General features: G+C 40.9%; 1 protein-coding gene across 1 annotated transcript in view; it reads right to left on the bottom strand.

Moving 5' to 3' along the window:
- The window catches only part of TTC7B (tetratricopeptide repeat domain 7B), a 120,547-nt gene extending 111,908 nt beyond the window's left edge, over positions 1–8,639 (bottom strand). The window contains exon 1 of the mRNA XM_068192608.1: positions 8,386–8,639. Within this exon, the coding sequence (XP_068048709.1) occupies positions 8,386–8,506 (121 nt within the window). The 5' untranslated portion in view covers positions 8,507–8,639. The remainder of the gene's footprint in view (positions 1–8,385) is intronic.
- Positions 8,640–19,516: the final 10,877 nt, after the last annotated feature.

The raw sequence follows: 19,516 nt of genomic DNA, 5'->3' as shown, positions 1-19,516 counted from the left end.
AATTATATACAGTCATTTCTCTGCCTCTTAAGTACACAGTGGGCATGGCACCTTTTTACTGCGCAGCTATATAGTATCTATGCAATTTTCCTGCTTGACAGCCAAAACTTGCTTTGAAGAAAAATATTATAGGCTTTCCAATCTATTTATGCATAGGCAAATTTACTTTCAAAGTATCACTACTACTGAAATTTATTTTGTGACGACACATTTTAAGAACAGAAAACTGTTTCAAACTATTTTTTTATATTTAAGCTCACCAAGTTTTGTGAAATGTTAAGGCCATCAGAACAGAAAATAATCAAACCAGGGAAGTCACAATGTATCATCTAGAATATTGGCTTACAGTTGAATAAAACTTGGCCCCTTCAGTCAAATACAATGTAAAACCAAGAAATAAGGATGCATGTCATACCCAAGACTGGGAACACAAAGTGTGGGAAACAGGACCACCATCATCTTTGAGTGTTTAACTGGAAATAATTCTATCAAGCACAATGAGGAAGAACCATCAAAATTTAGCTTCTTCCCATTTATGTTTTGTTTAGGTTACAAAGATCAAAGAATGACTGGGAGAACAGGAAAAGCACATGCTCTGATAGCTAGGAATTCATTCCAGTCTTGCTTCTTGCCATGATTTATTTCTCAAAGGACAAAGCAGTTTTCCTGTTGCTACTACCAAAACAATAAAATACTAGAGACAATTAGATGGAAGGCAAAAACCAAGCCATGTCATAAGGACAGTGGCTCTTGTCCATTCTCGACCAGTGCAGTTATATTGCAGCATAGTGCAAATCTGTGAGATGATGACAATGTTGCTTTGTGACAACAACTTTTGTGGTCACAAAAAGATAAAGAAAATGACTGACAAAAAATGAAATCACTAATTAATTGCCAGGTCAGAAGAAAGATTTCTTGTCTTTGGGGTGACCCAAAGCTCAGATGAAAGCACACAGACGAGCCTCTGTTCCCCAGAAGGCAGGATCTTGCAGTTCTCTACCATTTCCAATCTCCTCCTCCTAGCTCTCCAGGTCCGCCTCGGAAGAAAGACAGTACTCTACATCTGTCAGTCTCAGAGACAGTTGCCTCAGGTACATAACTACCAGTATTAAGACAGAAAGTACCTTTTGGCAACTTGGTTACTTGGTATTTTGGTGGAGTTCATTTTTGTGGTGTTTTTTTGTTTGTTTTGTTTTTATTCTACCAGCTGTTCTAAAAACAACAGGTCTCTATTCTGCCTTTCCTTAAACCAACATCTAATGCAGTCCCATTAAAGCCTTGATTAACACCATTGAAACACCATTTTCTTCCCATTAAGGTAAAGAGACTGCAATTAAATAGTAAATAGAAAAACAGAAGTGTAGCTGCAAGCTAAGCCCACGCAAATCTGAGTTTAAGATAAGGCACACTTAAAAGATGAGCTACACCTTGTTCATATAATTAACTGCAGAAAAATATGGGAGGGCCTGTAAGCTGTTGTTTTCATATCTTGGTTGCGTGTGCAAAAGTTTTATGGAGATAAACCAAGTTCTTGGTCTCAGGTGAGCTGCATTCAAAATTCTAGAAATAAAAAGTATTTCCAACCCACTTTTTGTTAAAGAAGAACAGTTTACAACTCTAGATAATTTGAGATTATAGTAAAGGATTTCAGCTTATGCATACAAATTCTGAGTGGAATCATACCAATCACACAGAGGTCATCAGTGGGGTAGGAACTTGCAGAAATTCATGCAACACCTCCTGAAGTAACTCCTGAGCAACTGATAACACTGCTGATCAGAGCAGCTACTAAAAACTGCCACTATGCATTCTGCCACACATTTGCTAACACTAGAGAAATGCCCAGATTCAGCATCTCCCTCCACAACCTGGAGCAGAGATCAAATGCTCTCCAATCATTAAAGGTCTGGCTACCCACCTCACACTATTAGCCAGATATCCTTACTTCTTCCAGTTTATCTCAGCGTCCTGCCACTTTGCTTTTTACAAAGTTATTATCTTCAGTCTCTTCTTATCAGCTCAAATTAAACAGCAGTCAGTGCAGAGAAAACTGTGAAGAACTGAACCATGAAATTCTAAGATTTTATTCTTAAAAAGACAGATTTGTGAGGAGGAGGAATGGCCCAGATTTGGTATGGAAGGAGAATGGCTCATATTTGGTAAGTTAAGGACCTTCTGCCCCCTTCTTTACTACCATGTAACTCAAACCCAAATAAAAGTGGTATCAATAATCCGGAGTTTATTCTAATGAATTCATTTCCCTATAGAAAAGTTAATCCTAACTTTTAACACTTGAAGTTAGTTTAAAGGAACTGAGAGCAGCTACAATAGATATATACCAGTATCTATTCACAGATAAATCTGGCTACCATTTATTGTAACTTTTAAACAAGGCAAAAGTGCAATCAACCTAACATTACTACATGAGACATCCAATTTCTATAATAATTACACAGTATATAGAAATACCCTTATAAACGTAATCAGTTATAAGCCCCAAATATCCAAAATACTTCTTTCATTCCACTAAGACCAACTACATGCTTCCTCACAGTTCCCCTCACCTTTGCCCTCCACTAGCTGCTGCTACTGTTCTTTCCATCAGCTGTTACACTACTCAGACCCCTGTGGGAGGCAAATGAGCTTGGCAAGCCAGCAGACACAGAAGGCCCCAGAACAAGAAGCACAGAGTTTTCTGCTGGCCAAGCACAGTAATTCCCACCTCTGGTGCTCATCAACACAAGGGAGAGGCCAGGAACACAAAACCAGGAGAAACTGCACAGAGAAGAAGCAGCGTGATTAAGGGCAGGAAGAAAGAACTACTCTACATAATAGCAGTGAGGTGTTAGACCAGCTTGGTTACTTGTGAAATCTCACGCTAGCATTTTCTATTCCAGATGAACATGCAGTGTGAGTACAAGCAGACGATCCACATCATCACTTACACTGTTGTAACACCCCTGGCTATCTGAAGAAACAAAGCTGTCAGTCAAAAATAAGACAACACATCTCAGTACTGTCACCACCTTTGCTCTTCATTCAGAAAAATGCCTGTCCTTAGTAATCTTGTTCTGTAAATGTGACAGTGAATGCAATAGGAGAAAAGCAAAGAAGATAACAAATTAAGAGTCCTCCGCTTCTACTTTGGTGGACATGCAAAAATGCATGTCACATGCTCTGCAAACTTTTCTGGTAGAGATGTCAATCTCTTAGGAAAGCTTTGCATACACAAATCACACTACAAACTGTATATATAAAAACAAACAAATTTGGTAAACACCTTCTAAGTAGGGCATGAGTCCTAAGAGGTTTAGAAATCCCTTGTTTATTCTGAGGATAAGCTTTAACCATACATCTGAGGTCTTGTATTTCACAAGGCTGCAAAACAGATGAAAACTGATAAGATGTTTCTATTTTTAGGTACTACTTATATCAAGATAAGGGAGCAGCATAGAAGGTGACAAACAAAATTAGACATGTAAAATAATTCATAATCCCTTGGGTTTGCTATTCTGCTCCTAACTCCTGTGTGTTCCATTACTCTGTCAGGCTAAATGTGAGGCTAGGTCAAACAGGAGACTAAAGAAACAAGGTGTTGAGAGGAAAGGTAGACAGAGAAGAGATCCCAGACAAGACAAATCAAACAGAAATGGGATAGCAAAAGTAGTAAGAAATTCACTAGGTAAAGAAACCATTGTGATACAATGTTGGTGTATTTCCACGAGCAAACTTGATACCTGTAGGTGATGTTCTATTTTCATGGCAATGTCACAATGCTCTTGGTAGCATATAGATCCGTGAACTTCCTGGGCATGTATTCTCTCCCCACAGTAATGCAATATTTCACACTGGCTAAGGTTTCTACAGAACTACATCATTCTACCTCATCTGAACTATAAAAATTCGCCCCCTCAGTGCTTTTCCAGACAGAGCCATACATCTCACTGAACTTGAGCAAGGTCACGTTCCAATTACAGCAACAATGAATGGCCGGAAACACCCATGGAAATTCATGGATCCTTTTTTTTATCCATTCAGCTGGCTACTGAACCAACCTAAGGTTTCCTCATTTTGTTTCCAAAGGAAGGAAAGAAAACACGAGAATACTGATGTCCTGAAAATGCCCTGAGCAGATACAACCTTCATACTGAAGTCCATTGTAGACACTTCCTATGAGGCACTACTGTTTCATCAAAAATACATGATGGCCTTGCAATCAGCTTTTCAATGTGATTGTTAGCTTTCAATTGTGTTTCTCAGTTCTGGAAGCACTTTAAAATATATTCAGATTAGCTTCAGATATTCAGGATTTAGTATTTCCAACCTCTTCCAATATTTTGTGAGCAAGCAATTATGTACTCAAAGCATGCACTAACTGTCATGACCATGCTTCACCATCATGGTGTTCATTTGCAATATTAGACAAAATTCAATCAGCAATGGAAATTTCTTCAGTTCACTTTCTTAGAATGAACATTTTTAAGCTAGTTAAACCAGTTGGGAACACTCACAGAGTTTCATTAGTGAAAACTGCTCTAAGATTTTATTTCTAAGAACTTGGGGTTTTTCTCAGTACCATTCAAGAGCTGAGACTCAGGATGTGAACACCGAACACTTGAGCACGGCTACAGACTCTCCAAGGACTGCATCTTTGTGACCTTCAGTGCAGCACGATGATTTCTTTGCCAGCTGCTACAGTTGTTGAAAGTCCTGCTGTACTGGTTATAACCAGCAAGGTGCTGGCAGCAGAGGGGCTGCAGGAGTAGCTCCAGTGGGAAAAGGCCAGAGGTTGCCCTGCCCCAGGCCCAGCTGGTTCCAAGAGTACCACAGCCAGACACAGCTGAGCCCCTCAGCACAAGTGACAACACCTCTGGGAAAGTGTATTTAAGAAAGGGCAAAAAATGCCACAGAACAAAATAAAAGAGAACAAAAGGAGTGAGAAACACCATAAAAATCAACATCTAGGTCAGAGAAGGAGAGGGAGAGAGGTGCTCCACGGTGCCAGGGAGGACCCAAGCCAGGTGGATATGCCCTGAAGGAACTGTAGCACATGGAGAGCCTGTTCCAAAGCAGGACCACTGTCAGTGGGGAGCTTATGCCAGAGCAGAGGAAAAATGTGAGAAGGAAGGAGAGGCAGACAGAAACTACCTTGCACCATGACCCCTTTGGCCCCCACACCACCTGGGGAGGGGCACAGGAGTGAAGTTCAGGCTGGGAAAGGGGAGAGAAAAAGTGTTACTTTCATGTCTGTCTTTCTGTCTTAGCATCTGACTATATTTTAACTGGCAACAAATTAAATTCAGTTACTCCAAATCAAGCCTATTTTGCCCAGAGCAGTAACTAGTAAGTGATTTTCCTGTCTTTATTTGAAGCTACAATTTTACTCTACCTTTTGCCCCTGCCCCTGTAAGGAAGGGTAGAGACTGAGCAGCTGGGTGGGCATGTGCTGTTGGCCAAGGCTAACTCAGCACCCTGCACATAGCCCCAGTTTTAACCCAATCTTTTAGCAGAATGTTGATGAAGCAAGAGCTCAGACCAAGATTTGTGTTACATGGCATGAATCTCATTACTGCTACTGAGTCCTGGTTCTGAAGTAGAGAAATACAATACAAACAGGCTAAGTGGCTAACAAAATTTGAGTCAGGTTAAAGACCCTTTTTTCATCTATTTATCCATTGTGAAAAGCAATGCAAGCCACGGGCTTGACACGCAATACACATTATCTGTGATCCAAATTGTGACTATTACATACAGAATAGCAATTCATCAATATTTCTCTTCTCTCTTTTACTTAAAGCTCAGCAAGCTCAAAAAACCTTTCAAATGCAATCAATCAGACACAGAAATTTGTTCTAGGGTCCTTTTTATGCATCCAAAATGCTACCTAAACTGTAATTTACATTTGATCCACTGCCAGGTTTTATACACAGACTTCTGTTAGAGAGTAGATAGGATCCATCAGCAGAACTAAAGAGAATAAACAATACAATAATCAAGTCCACTCAAAACACTTCACCTCTCAAATGCTGCATTTCATCAGAAGTACATACTATTGCCTTGTGTATTCACACAGACCTGTGTCCTGGGAGCTGTCATTGCTGTTTCTTCCTTCATCTTATTTAGGCTGCAAGCTTCAAGAGATGGGAATTTGCTAATGCAAAACAGCCCAAATAATAACTTGGACCATTAAACTTTTCATCAAGTTGTCTAATCCCAATTCCAAAAAGGAGCTGTAACTGAGTCCTAGTAAAATAAGTCTATTCTTTTGCAATAGTGCAAAATTGAAGAGATTACAAGAGAGCTTCCCAAAAGGATTCATTCCCATCTGTGTTCAAAGAGCAATAAACACTACTCCTAGCAATGTTGACATTCTCTGTTAAAATGCTCCACCATTCAAGAGCTGAAGCCAATTCCCTACACACCAACACATGGTTAGAATAAAGATCCTCTTCCCTCTCCCTCTTCCCCATGCTTTTAAATAATTCCTAAGACATATTGTTACACATTCAGCAAAAAAAACCAGATTTTTCTTATCCATTCCCAAGTCAAAACTGAACATCAGTACAGAAGGATGCAGTAAAGTTCAGGTACTGAGTTTTAAATTAATTGTTTCAGATTAAGTAACAACAGAGATATGCATCAGAGTGCCTTTCAGTTTATATCTCTCTTCATGGGTAGAACAGAGGCACTGCCTCTTCTTGGTAGTCTCACTAGCTGATAACCTTGGCCTGCAACCTGTTAGGTACACCTGGATTTGGAACACAAACTACCAGTTTTCCACACTCTCAACAGCAGGTGAAGGCATTTCATTACATAAATTACTCTCCTCCTGTGTTACTCCAATACAGAAGAGTCCCATATGATCAATTAATTTCCTGTTTATGTTCTCAGTTAGCCAGGCTTGGAAGTCATGCACATTGACTTAATCCTTCATGTGCTGTCAAAAAGAGATAAAAGCTGCATATGATACTTTCCCATGTTTTAAAGATCAGCAAATGCTTCAATAATTTGTATTTTGACTGGTACAGAATCTAGAAGATGCCTTCACAGGAAAACCACTGAAGTGTAAAGTTATGCAGATTGCATAATCTTCTTTTGATATGTTTCAGCTAGGTAAAACATACACAGGTTAGAGAAATTTAAGTCAAATTGTCAATAACATCTGCCTAGCTCTCCCTGGCTGTCTGAAATATCTGAGTACATCTTGAAACTATGAAGATCGTGCTTCCCAACTAGATAGCAAAAACATATTTGCCTTTGCTTGAAGTGATCTCTAACTAGCTCATAGTCTATCAGTCAATGATGCATGTCCTGAAACTAAACATGCCTTCTATCTTTTCACTCATGTTTATTTTTAGTTAGCATAACACCAGTGTCAGGAACACCACTCAGTTGTTCTTAAGGCAAACACACATAAAGGTTATCTACTACCCATTTATTCTTAAATTCTTTTCTCTTCTTTGAGTCAGGTTTTCCTCTTTTGTTTGTATTTCTATAGAGCTGAATCATGCAGTTTTCCTCCCCATCTGAACATGCAAAGTTATCATTGCTTTCACAACAAACTTCCAGTGATGTCAATGTTATGCCTCATCCTCTCTGTTAACTTATCAGCTCTGAATTCACCCCAAGTTCTGTCTTCACAGACTTGATTGCTCTCTGAAAATACCCCGACGTCCACCTCAAGCAGATGAGCGAGTCCAGAGAGGCACACACTATCCCCATATTTTTTCTCACACAGAATTAAGGCATCCATGCCGAAGAGAACTTCCCTGTATCTCCCTCGTTCATTACATACTTCCATGCCGCAGAATGAAGGACTGCTTTTCACCTCCTTCAGTTAAACATATAGAAGTGTGTGATATAAGAATTAAGAGAACAAGCAAAATATTTATAGTTCTTACAACAAAATAAATGAAGCTACACTATATTGCTGAGGATTGCTATTAAGAGAAAGGACGGAAGCCTTCACACAACACGCTGTGCACAGACCCTCTGGCAGTCACAGAAGGCAGAAGGACACTTCGGGCTTTTTGCACACTGTCAGCATGTGCGCCTGCAAACTGCAGCGCTCGTGATGAACCCCGGGTGCTCCGCGCCCCGGGGCGGGAACGCACAGGGCCGCGCTGCCGGCCAGACGGAGCGCGGCCCGCCCCGGCTCCGCGGGCGCTCCGCGGGCGATGTGCGCGGAGCCTCCGGCCGGGGCCGGGCCCGGGGCGGCTCCCGCCTCCCTCCGCGCTGCTCCCGCCCGGCCGGGCCGCCCCGACCCGCTGCCCGCCCCTCCCGCCGGCGGCCCCGCCGCCTCCCCGGGCTCCGCAGGCCCCTCTCGCCGGCCCGCCCGGCTGCACCTGCCGGGCCCCCGCCGCCGCCGCCCGCCCCGCGCCGCACCGTTCGCGATGAGCTTGGCCGAGAGCTGCTTGACGAGCTCGGGAATCCGCTCCCACTGGCACTCGGAGCGGCACCGCTCGATCTCCGTCTCCAGCCGCGAGCCCGCCTTCCTGGTGGCCATGGTCGGGCCGAGGGGCCCCGGCGGGGGAAGGGGCCGGGGCGGCGGGCAGGGGGAGGCGGGGACGGGCGGCGGCGGCCCCGGGAGCGGCGGAACTCGAGCGCCGCGGCCGCGCCGCGCTGGCGGCCCCGGGAGCGCCGGGAGCAGCGCCCCCTGGCGGCTGCGCGGGGCGGGGCGGGGCCAGCGGCGGGGCCGGGCGGGCCTGGCGGGGAGCGCGGCCCGGGCTGAGGGGAGCTCGGCCGCTCCCGCCGCCGGACAGCGCTGCCCGGGCACCCGCGGCAGGCGTAGGGAGAGCAGGAGGGACAGAGAGGAGGGAGAGAGCGAGTCTTCGAATGCGAGCGCCGCGCCGCTGAAGGCGCTGCCGGTAGCGGGCCGCTACGGCGGGCACCGGCAGGAACTGGCCCTTGAGAAGCCGCTCACACGAGGGGTGGCGATGGCGCGTTCAGCCGGTTCTGTTCCTCCGCAGGCGAGTGATGACCACACGCCTCTGCTACACTTTCCCCTCCACGAAAGTAACGCAAAATGAGTTCCTGCCCGTCGCTGGTCACCTCCTTACCCACCTTGAAACCACCGATCCCCGCTCGCTCGAGGGGTTTTAGTGCATTTAATGGCGCTTTCCCGTTTCGTGCTCACCATGCTCCTGACCAAACAGACCCCAGCACGGCCACCTGCTCAGGACCCACCTGTGCCTTCGTCAAAAAACAGAGCAAAAGAAAGGTACAGAGGTTATGGCCTATGTTTTGAAAAAATAAATGGATTTCCAGCGTTTGGCTAGAATAAAAACACTAGCTGAAACAATTCCAAACGGTACTGTGTATCTTTATCAAACACTACATCACACAAACACAACACAGCAATTCCACAAACTTACATACATCTTGCAAAGCTGCAGCCGTGACTGATTTTTACTGAAAAAGTAGCAAAAAGATCTACCTACTATCCCCTACTGGGGGAAGAAATCCCACAAATTGCTACTTACATTTTATAAAATAGGGATACAGCCCATTGACAGAAAGAACAAGTTTTGCAGAGATATGGTGTAGCTACGCACAACGAATTCAAAAATTCACGTGTCTTTCTCCACATCCTTGGGTCATAGTGCAGACTTGCACAATTAATTCTTTTCATCCACAGACATGAGATGTCAGTGAAGCCACAGGAATTTGCTTGAGTTTGTGAGGATGAATGTCACAGGTGATGACGAAGATTCAAAAAACAGGCTTCATGTAGTTTTTGTTTTTACATGCATTGCACTCCTGTGGATCTAGCACATGTTAATCTCCAGAAATTACAAATTCACGAAGTCAGAAATCAAATTTGGGCAAATATAAGACTGGCTGTTCTATGAATAGATCTGTTAAATACAAACATGACATTGCCTGTGGGCATTGGGAGAGTTGTTTACATAACAGAATTTCTAAACAATTATCTGCTTCATGTGTGTTCACATATACTAGAGACAGGTGCTTTCTGAAGTTTTGCTTGGTTTTGGTCATCAGCTGAAACATGAGAAACAGCATGGATTTTTGTAAAGATATGCAGTTTCCATTGAATGGACTGGGAACAGACCCAGGCTTATACAATTAAAAGCTTGTTAGTGTGTTTCCCAGCTATATCCTCAAAGTAATAAATACTTCTTCCAACAAATCTTGTTTTGCTTCCATTCTCCTTAGACTATCACAGCTATTGCAACTCTATGACAGGCATAAAGTATCTTGTTCAGTGTTTCAAGTAATTTACTTTTAATTCCCAGTGTTATTAAAAGCATAACAACACAAAATTCAGACATTGTAATTTGTCTTTTAGTCAAGTTGCTTTTATAGCACCTTCAGGTTACAGTCCCATTTCAAACAAAATATTCTTCAGATTTTAAAAGTGAAATGAAATGGTAGTAGAACATAACAGTGTTTAAAAAATACAATGGAGTACTACAGGATTGGAGAGGGGACTTAATAATGCAACAAAAGTAAAAGAATAAACAATAAAGCCTTTTTTGCATACATGAGTTTTCAGAAGATCCAGAGAACATCAAACTGATTATAACATGTTTTTCTACTGGGGAGAAAAGATAAGTTAAAAATTAGGAAGGAAAAGAATAATATTTTAAAATGTTTGATATTTTAACTACTAGTTCTTTTACAGATAAGACTATGAAAACTAAAATTTAAACTTTCTAAAAGACCTAATTTGCCTATAAAGATTATTCATATTGATTCACAACAATTCTAACACATTTTGTTAGCACTGATCACATCATTTCACTAAAAGCTACCACCAATAGTATTAAAATATTTACATTATAGCTCATCAGGCTTATTATCTCAACAGCTCCTATTTATGAGGTGAGACATCTATGCAAAAGGAATTATCACACTTTGAAATGCTCAGGAAATCTGCTTTAACATTAATGAAACTTCCATACACCCAAGACTGCTCTGAGAAGATTCCATTGTAGATGACCCATAATGGAATACAATAATGGATTTGGAATGGATAGCATAAAAGAGAAAAGAAGCACAATCCTGCATATTTTGTCAAACATCCCTTATTTTTTCAACCTTTAACAAAGTGTTCTTTTCTGGAAATGGCCTATTTATTACACTGTTGTGGCAGAACAAAGCATACATGTACTTGGCTAGAAATAATCTGCTTGTAAGGTAAGGCTGCTGGCTAGCAAATATAGAGAGATACCTGGTTTGTGAAAAGGAGGGAAATTCAAAATGCAGGAAAATAACTAAGATGTGTTGGTCAATCATTTTGCCTTATGCCATCTCTCCCACACCAATCCCCCCAAACACAGGGGGAAGAAAAAAAAGTGGATCGTTCAGTGCAATTTCATGAGCCTGGTATGAAGAAACAGGGCCTTTCACTACACAGCTACACACTGTGGTGGTTTGACCCTGGCTGGATGCCAGGTACTCCCCAAAGCCACATGAGCATTCCCCTCCACGAGTGAACAGCGAGAGAAAATACAATGGAAGGCTCATGAGCTAAGGGCAGGCAGAGGTCACTCACTGATTACTGTCATGGGCAAAACAGACTCAATTTGCACATATTAATTGAATTTATTACCAAGCAAAATCAGAGCAGGATAATAAGAAATAAACCAAATAATGAAAACACTTCTCCCCGACCCTTTCCTGGGCTCTACCTCCTCACCCCCAGCAGCACAGGCAGACAGGGAACAGGGCTTGCAGTCAGTTCATCACCTGTTGTTTCTGCCACTGCTCAAGGAGAGGGCTCTTTCCCATGAGAGACAGTTCTCCATGAACTTCTCTCCAGTGTGAGTCCTTGCCATGGGCTGCAGTTCTGCATGAACTGCTGCAGTGTGGGTCCCTTTACACAGGATGCAGTCCTTCAGGAACCTGCTGCTCCAGTGTGGGTCCCCCATGGGGTCACAAGTCAAACCCTCCCTAACATGGGCTTCTCTCTCCACAGGTCAGCACGTCCCTGTCAGGAGCGTGTTCCCATGGGCTCACAGCCTTCCTCTGGGCACCCCCTTGCTCCAGGTGGATCTCTGTTCCCCTGCTGACCTCCACAGATTGCAGGGGCACAGCTGCCTCACCATGGTCTTCACCACAGGCTGCAGGGGAATCTTGACTCCAGTGCCTGGAGCACCGCCTGCCTCTCCTGGACTGACCTCGGTGTCTGCAGAAATTGTTCCTCTCACATATTCTCACTTCTCTCTTCCTGGTCACAATTACATCTGTGCAATAACTTTTTTTCCTTCTTAAATATGTTATCACAGAGGCTTTACTATCATATCTGATGAACTCAGCCTTGGCCAGCAGTGGGTCCATCCTGAAGCCAACTGGCACGGGCTTTGTTGGATATGAGGGAAGCTTCAAGCAGCTGTTCACAGAAACCATTCCTACAGTGTCCCCTCCACTACCAAAACCTGGCCACACAAACCCAATACACACACTGATATGGTACTCTCATACTTCTCAAAACCTGAAAATAAACCTGGTAAAGAAACTTTCTGCACTAGTTCTCCACACAGATCTATGAGAAACAGGTGTGACGGGCCTTTAAACTGGTGACAATGTTAGAGAGAATATAAACTGACTTAAATAAAGCAGCATTTTAATCTCTGCTAAGATATTAAATATTCTATAACAAGGAATCAGAAAGAAACAATTCAAAAAGTACTTGCATTTATAAAGGCAACATATGAAAATAGACTGCTCAAAACCCAGAGGAGAGGAAAAAACCTCCTGCAAGTACACTCACAGGGTCAATGGGTTTTTTATTCTAGACCAAATTTTTGGCTTCTTAGACAAATACTATTCACCACTGATGTGGCAGGGAAGAAGCCAAGATTAACAGCCAACTCGTGTCATAGGTCAGCGATGCTTAATGGCCAGTGTTGTTTCACTATTTAAAGAAAAAGTGTTTAATAGGCAAGTTTACCTACTACTCTGGTTTCAGTTTGGCACACTGACCAGTGGTATGTTGGTTTTTTCCAAAAGGTTTGTCTGAAACTGCTAGTCATAATGCTGATTCTTAAAATTATTTTTCTACCTATAGCATACATCAGAGAAAGAAAACAATTTTGAGGGCAATATGATGCTAGAGAAGACAGCATAAAAGTCCTTTTTTTTACATCCATAGTAAAATAAAATAAAAAGTAAACATTAAAAAGCTTTTCCTCAGCACAAATTGTAATTTTACCAATCTTTTATCTTTCAATTAGACTCAACATTGTAATGTCTATTAGAATGTTAAATATATTCCTACTGCAAATGATCAGAGATGCAATTCAAATACTATTTGTACTTTAAGGCAATCATAATCAACTCCTACTACCATCTGATATCCTGTTAAATGTGAAGTGCAAAAATTCTCAGGCCAAAACTCATTAGAGGGATAATTAATTTCACTACAGTGAAGAGCACAGCTCATAACCATTAACAGAAGCAAAACTTTTACTGGAACCCAAGTTGTCTTTTTTTTCAGTTAGTGCAACATTGTTGGTAAAAGGAGGAACGACACAGTTCTCCATTCCTGCTGAAATCAGTAATATCTATGAAATTGAGAACAGACCATATGAAAATTCTTTGAGGAAATAATTTCACAGTGACATTTGTCTCCTTTTGAGAGTATAAACACACTGTTTGAAGGGAAGTGAGACTGAAGAGTATCCACTAAATCAACAGTCTGACAAAAAGCCCATTATAAAACCTGCCACCCCTGCCTCATAGCAAGGAAGACAGTCATGTAAAAAGTGAAATAAACTTTATCAAATTATTTCAACATTTCAAGGTTTTGTACTTAGATGAGTTTATTTTCTTAGAGATAAAATAGTTACATCTGCAAATGTACATTATTTTGTAAACCATTAAGCCCTTATGCCTGTTTGAAAGTTGAAATCATACACAAAAAAATTCAAAAAAACCTAGGAACCTGAAGAGCTTTCTTTATAATGGACTTGATTTTGTAGTTTGTTGCCTTCAAAGTGATTCAGTTCCTACTGCACTTGTGAGATAATGGGCAATTGATACTGAGAATGGAATGTATGCCTGTACAATCAAACAGATTTTTTTACCATTTTATGAAATTCCTTGATGTTCATTCACAGTCATTAATAAATGACTGGGGCTAGCAGCCATTGATATTGATTGTCTGAATCCAAAGTTTAATTACTAAATGTGCAGCAAAAAAAAAAAGTCATATGCCAAAAAAGTCCTTTCTAAGCCCACCCATGTGAAATGGGAGCCAGTATTGCCAGTGAAAGGGCAACAGAGTATCACTCAACTGTCAGTATCTACTAAAATCCTATTCTTCCAGCTCAGTGTTTCATACTACATTTTAAACCTGATACACTGTGCCTGGAAATATCATCTGCACCACAAATGCACATATTTACACACACCAAAAAAAAGTCACCTCCCAGAATTTAAAGAAACCTGCACTCCACTGTTTTTCAGAGGCTGAATAAATGTATTTATATCTGAATTGCAACTTGCTCCACAACTGTATTTTTACAGTGGTGTGGTGCCAGTAAATTTGCTATCCTACATTAACAAGTAGGAAAAAAGTAGGGAGCAAAATGGGAAGAAAAATGCCATAGCTTGCTGTTTCTCATTTTTATTGTGCCAGTGTAAAACATTGCAGTCTTATTCAAAGATCTAGGGATTTTAGATAAGTGCTTTGGCTACTTTTAAGTTCAGGGAAAAGCCAGGGTAGGGTCTAATAATGGGTCTTTCATTGTGCTACTGTCATGGTAATCCTCTTGCCTGCTCTATTGCAAACTGGTGTCCTGGAGGGAAGCAGGTAAAGAGGCACCCCGCACTGTCTTTGCACAATAACAAACTTCCAGAACAATTCAGCTAAATTCTAGATGTGATCCAGATTGTAGCTTAATCGCTAGCTTAAACTCAAAAATGAAAATCTTCCTAGGCAAATTGAACCTCAGAAGGAAAGACGTTTTCCTATTCTTTTGACTTACATCTGAAAACAGTGAAACAGTGTCCAGAATAGTATTATGGATTTTTAAAAAATAGTAATTATATGTTTTTAGAGAGATACAACGGTTTTGCACTTTCTTAGGCCTCTACTTTTCAAAACGGAAAACCAGCCATGTACCATTTTTAACTATTCCTTAAGGCTAAAAATATAATACAATGTCATACTGCATTCAAACGTTTGCTTGTTGCAGTCAGCGACAAACTATTTGCCAGCTTCATTGCCAGACCACCAGAGGGAGTCGAAAGCTACACACAATTTCAGAAAATTTCTAAACCCATAGGTAGCTTAAAGCATTGACAAAAAATACTGTATGGTGTGAATACTATGACAAATGGCTAAGAAAGTTGCCGAGGACAATGAATAATTTCAGCAACATCATCAGTTCATTACTATCTAGAGGCAAGAAAAGCATTGGTGACAAATGAGTATTCAGCAACTATTTTTATTCTGTTTGGAAAGAATGAAAAATCATGCATTTAAAATAGATGTTTCAATTATGTTAATAACTGGAGAGAAGTCTTTAAAAAATCAGCATAGCCAGAATTAGTACAAAATAGTCTTAAACAAAGAGTGGCTCCCCTGGGGCTCATCATGTGCCTTTGAACAGGTCATGGAACACCAGGGGCATCCTGAGGACACTAGGCTCCTGCCTGTGTGCCAGAGGAAGATAGAAGCCTGCTGTGACCCTAAGAGAAAATGAGCATACAAGGATACATTATTATGTTCTAAAAACCAGGTCTGTAGCAGAGAGGGGAGAAGGAGACTTTCTAGGATCAACTGGGGAAAATTCCAAGAGACCCATACTCTACTAGTCAGAAACACTATGAAATGGACCCAGTAACACAAGGGTGAGCTGCTAGTTCTGCATAGCAAGTATTGGTTCAGAGATCTGATAAGTCACAGTTTCTGTCATAACAACTAGCAGAATCAAAAAAAAATATGTTTAATGTTTATGAAATTAAATATCATGTAAAGAAAACAGCATTAAAAACCAGAGTAACACAGAAAACAAAGAACTACACAAAACAAAAACAAAAAGTTGAAACCTGCTCCAAATAAAGTTACATAAGAAATAAGACTTTTAAAAGTTATCACAATAATAAACTATTTGGTTCCATACCAAAGAGGCAGCAGATTCTTCCAGTCTTGATGTCTCCAAAACAAGACTGGATGTTTTTCATCAACATGAATTGGTCCAACACAAGTTATTTGTCTAGAGACAACTGATTTACATTTGATACAGGATATCAGGAAATCACAGACAATTCCCTTGAAATCCTTGCTGCATTGTGCAGTGGCAGCCTACAAAACACCAGGCATCACCAAAAAGTCTACCTAGGACAAAGCAGCCAGCATAATTCTGCCACAGTGTAGCCCACACTAATCTGCACTGGAGTGCTGCATGCAATTCTGGTCCCACTGGTTTGACTCAGCATCACATTTCTGACGTTCTTACAATATTCAGTTGGCTTCACACACTACAACTTACCTTATCTGGTCTAACTCAACCTTTCAGAACTCTATTGCCTAACACTTGCTCTTGTAGGTCAAAAGACAAAATCTGCTTGCAGCTTCAGAGATTCTCAAAAAATTTTTTTTTCCTCTTCATATCCTCTGTCATAGTCCCATGTCATAGTTCATTTCTATGAAAAGCTCAAATTGGCCTTTCCAGAGAAGATTACAACTTAAACATGGTTCATTTAAAACACAGTAACATGATCCAAGAAGTCTCCAAAAGGTCTAGCATTTGTCTGAAACCACAGAATGTAACTTCCAGTCATCTTCACTGCCCTGGAGATCATTCTATCAGCACAGATAAGGTGAGAACAGCATACATGCTTTTTTTAGCTGCTTGATAAAAACTTAAATAGAAAACAATAATGGTACTGTGACTACAGCCAGTTGAGAATGGATGTGAACTATCCTCCTGTGGACTTTATCTATCTTTACAAAGATGATTCACAAACAAAGCTTCTGGGTACTAACTGCCAGTTTTCAGCCTCTTACTGCTCCTGCTGGATCCAAGTACAGGTTCCTGAAAATTGGAAGTTCCACATCTGCAGGACAAAGCTGGTTTCTCCTATCTGCTGCTGACCTTACTCTACTTCAAAGTGTAAAAGTCAGCCAGCCATATGTGGCACCTCGTTCAGAGTATATTTCAATCCAGGTTTGAAGGTGGTACTTCAGCTCATACCTTTCAGTTTGCACACATTTCCCCTGCCCAAGATTTTAAAACTGTTTTTTTGTACTTCTAACAATATTCATTCTGCTTGTCAGTTAAGTAATCTGAAGAGTAAGGTACCTATTTAATGACCAGTGCAATTTAAGCTGGATATTTCCACGCTGATAAAGGAAAATGTTTATTGCATAGCTTTTCTTCATGCTTTTATTTCTTCTCTATATTGGCCATTTGAATCCACAGTTCTTTTTGGGCAGAAATACCCATCTAATACCTTTCAGGACAAGCAGAAAGAATACAGAAATCAAAGAAATTAGTGGGTTAACATAAACAGAATGGCCAGGAAAGTAAGAGAACTAAGTATACAACATGGGGAGTAAAAATAAATAATAGTAATTAAAAGCAAACATCATACACATACCACCCTGAAAAACCCAAACAAAACCTGCATAACCTACTTAATCCCAATGTATACTAGAAAAATGTAGGATTCTTTAGGTATGATGATAATATTATACCATAGGATTTTACCATATATAGATATTCACACATTTTCCTCTAAACCCAAGCTCCTGACAGTGCTCAAGCTCAGTAACAGCTCAAATACTATCAGTCTGTCTTAGAGACTTGTTCAGATACTTCTCCCTGCTGCCAGAGAAGTCAAGCATAATGTAACAGCCAATAAACTCCCTGGTTATTACCAATAAATCTGCCTTCACCCAAGTATCATCTCCCTAGTATTGTGAGGTTTGGTTTGTATTTTTTTTTTACATTTTCCGTGAGAAGAGTTCCCAGCACACACAATTCAGCAGTCAGAATGATGGACCTGCAGACCACAGGGAATACCCATGCTATTGCTCTGCACTGTGCACAGCTCTCCAAGATCTTCTGTTATGGGACTCCAAGGCTGACTTATTATCAATGATGTAATGTACTTCTCCAGATTACTTTGCATTAACTTTGAAGCCACCAAACTGGTAAACCACACAATGTAGGGCAACATAAAAACTTTCTTCCTATTTTTAACAACACAGTCTGAAGAAGAAAACAGGCTGCTGAAGACCAAAACCTTCATTACAGTTAGGATTCCAGCATAGCTGAAGAGTCTGATTTGCCAAATGTTGATCATACCGTGGTGCTTAACAAGACCTGCAAATAAGGAGAAGTACCTCCAAGACAGAAGCCCAGCAACAGATTTTCCTAAAAGCTGTGTCTCTGTCAGGACTGGCCAACAGTCTGGGCTTATCATCCTTCAAATAAGCATGGTTAGGCTTTAACAGCTCTAGAGACAGAAGCGTGCACCTGACATCTGGTTCCAATAATGTTCTACAAGTCCTGAGCAGTCTTCTAGAACATAGCTTTCCTGTATTTTCTTCACCACTATATTCACAAAATTATCCTTTCTTCTAGTACTTCTTCTGTCAAATTCAGAATCATCCTCTGGACTCACTCCAAAAATCCTCATTCATTTTCTGAATATTAGGCAAAATAAACCAATTCAATAATTATCTTGCTTTTTGATTCTCTTGCTTTTTTGAAACTGTCACAAGGTTTTGCATGTTGGCATGACAAAGAATTTAGAGAAGTGTGTATTTGTCAGAAAGAAAATTCCACTGTAATCTGTTGATAACTGGCATTAAAGAAATAAGGACTCCATGTCCACGATGCTGTATTTGCCACTTGAAAACTGCACTATTTCCAAGAAGAAAAGTTGTCAGGTTAATCTGCGTGGGGTTCTTTTATTCAAAAAGATTTTAACTGCATGTGGAGACCATTGCTCCTTCGAAAGCAATGGTGTACAACCAGAATGTCCTGTAAATTACAGCGAGGTAAAGCACTCAGCATTCCCTTCTTCCCATTTCCTTCCTTCTACCCATTCCCTGCCCACACTGACACATGAAATAGAACACCCTGTTGGAATCACTGCAAATTAACACAGCCTGCTCCTTTATAACCAGCTGTCAGAATCTGTCACCAATTCATTTTTTGCCTTTACAGCTTCAAAGGTAAAGGTAGAAATTAGGGATGATTTCTTCTACTAGGACTACAGTAAAAGTTTTTATCTGGCAAGAAACAATTTTGCAGGTTCCTTTCTCTGCAGATGAAAGAGATAATACTGTGAAGATATCTTTAAGCATCCATATTTGCTGCAGGAGCATCTTAAGACTATCAAAATTGAAAGCCAATGCCAAACTTTTATTCATTTTTGTAATCCAGTTGCATGTTAAGATTCAAAGCCTGTTCTCATTTTGGTCCTGAAGTAGATCTCAAGTCTTCCTTTTAATTTGACAGCACTAAAAATTGAACTGACCTGCCACATGTATACCAGCTGCGTACCAATGGACTGACATGGTGCTACATAC

The sequence above is a fragment of the Anomalospiza imberbis genome, chromosome 6 (assembly GCF_031753505.1).
Source record: "Anomalospiza imberbis isolate Cuckoo-Finch-1a 21T00152 chromosome 6, ASM3175350v1, whole genome shotgun sequence".
NCBI classification, from domain to species: domain Eukaryota; kingdom Metazoa; phylum Chordata; class Aves; order Passeriformes; family Viduidae; genus Anomalospiza; species Anomalospiza imberbis.
The sequence above is the reverse complement of the archived record's forward strand: the minus strand, read 5'-3'. Positions and strand labels throughout refer to the sequence as shown.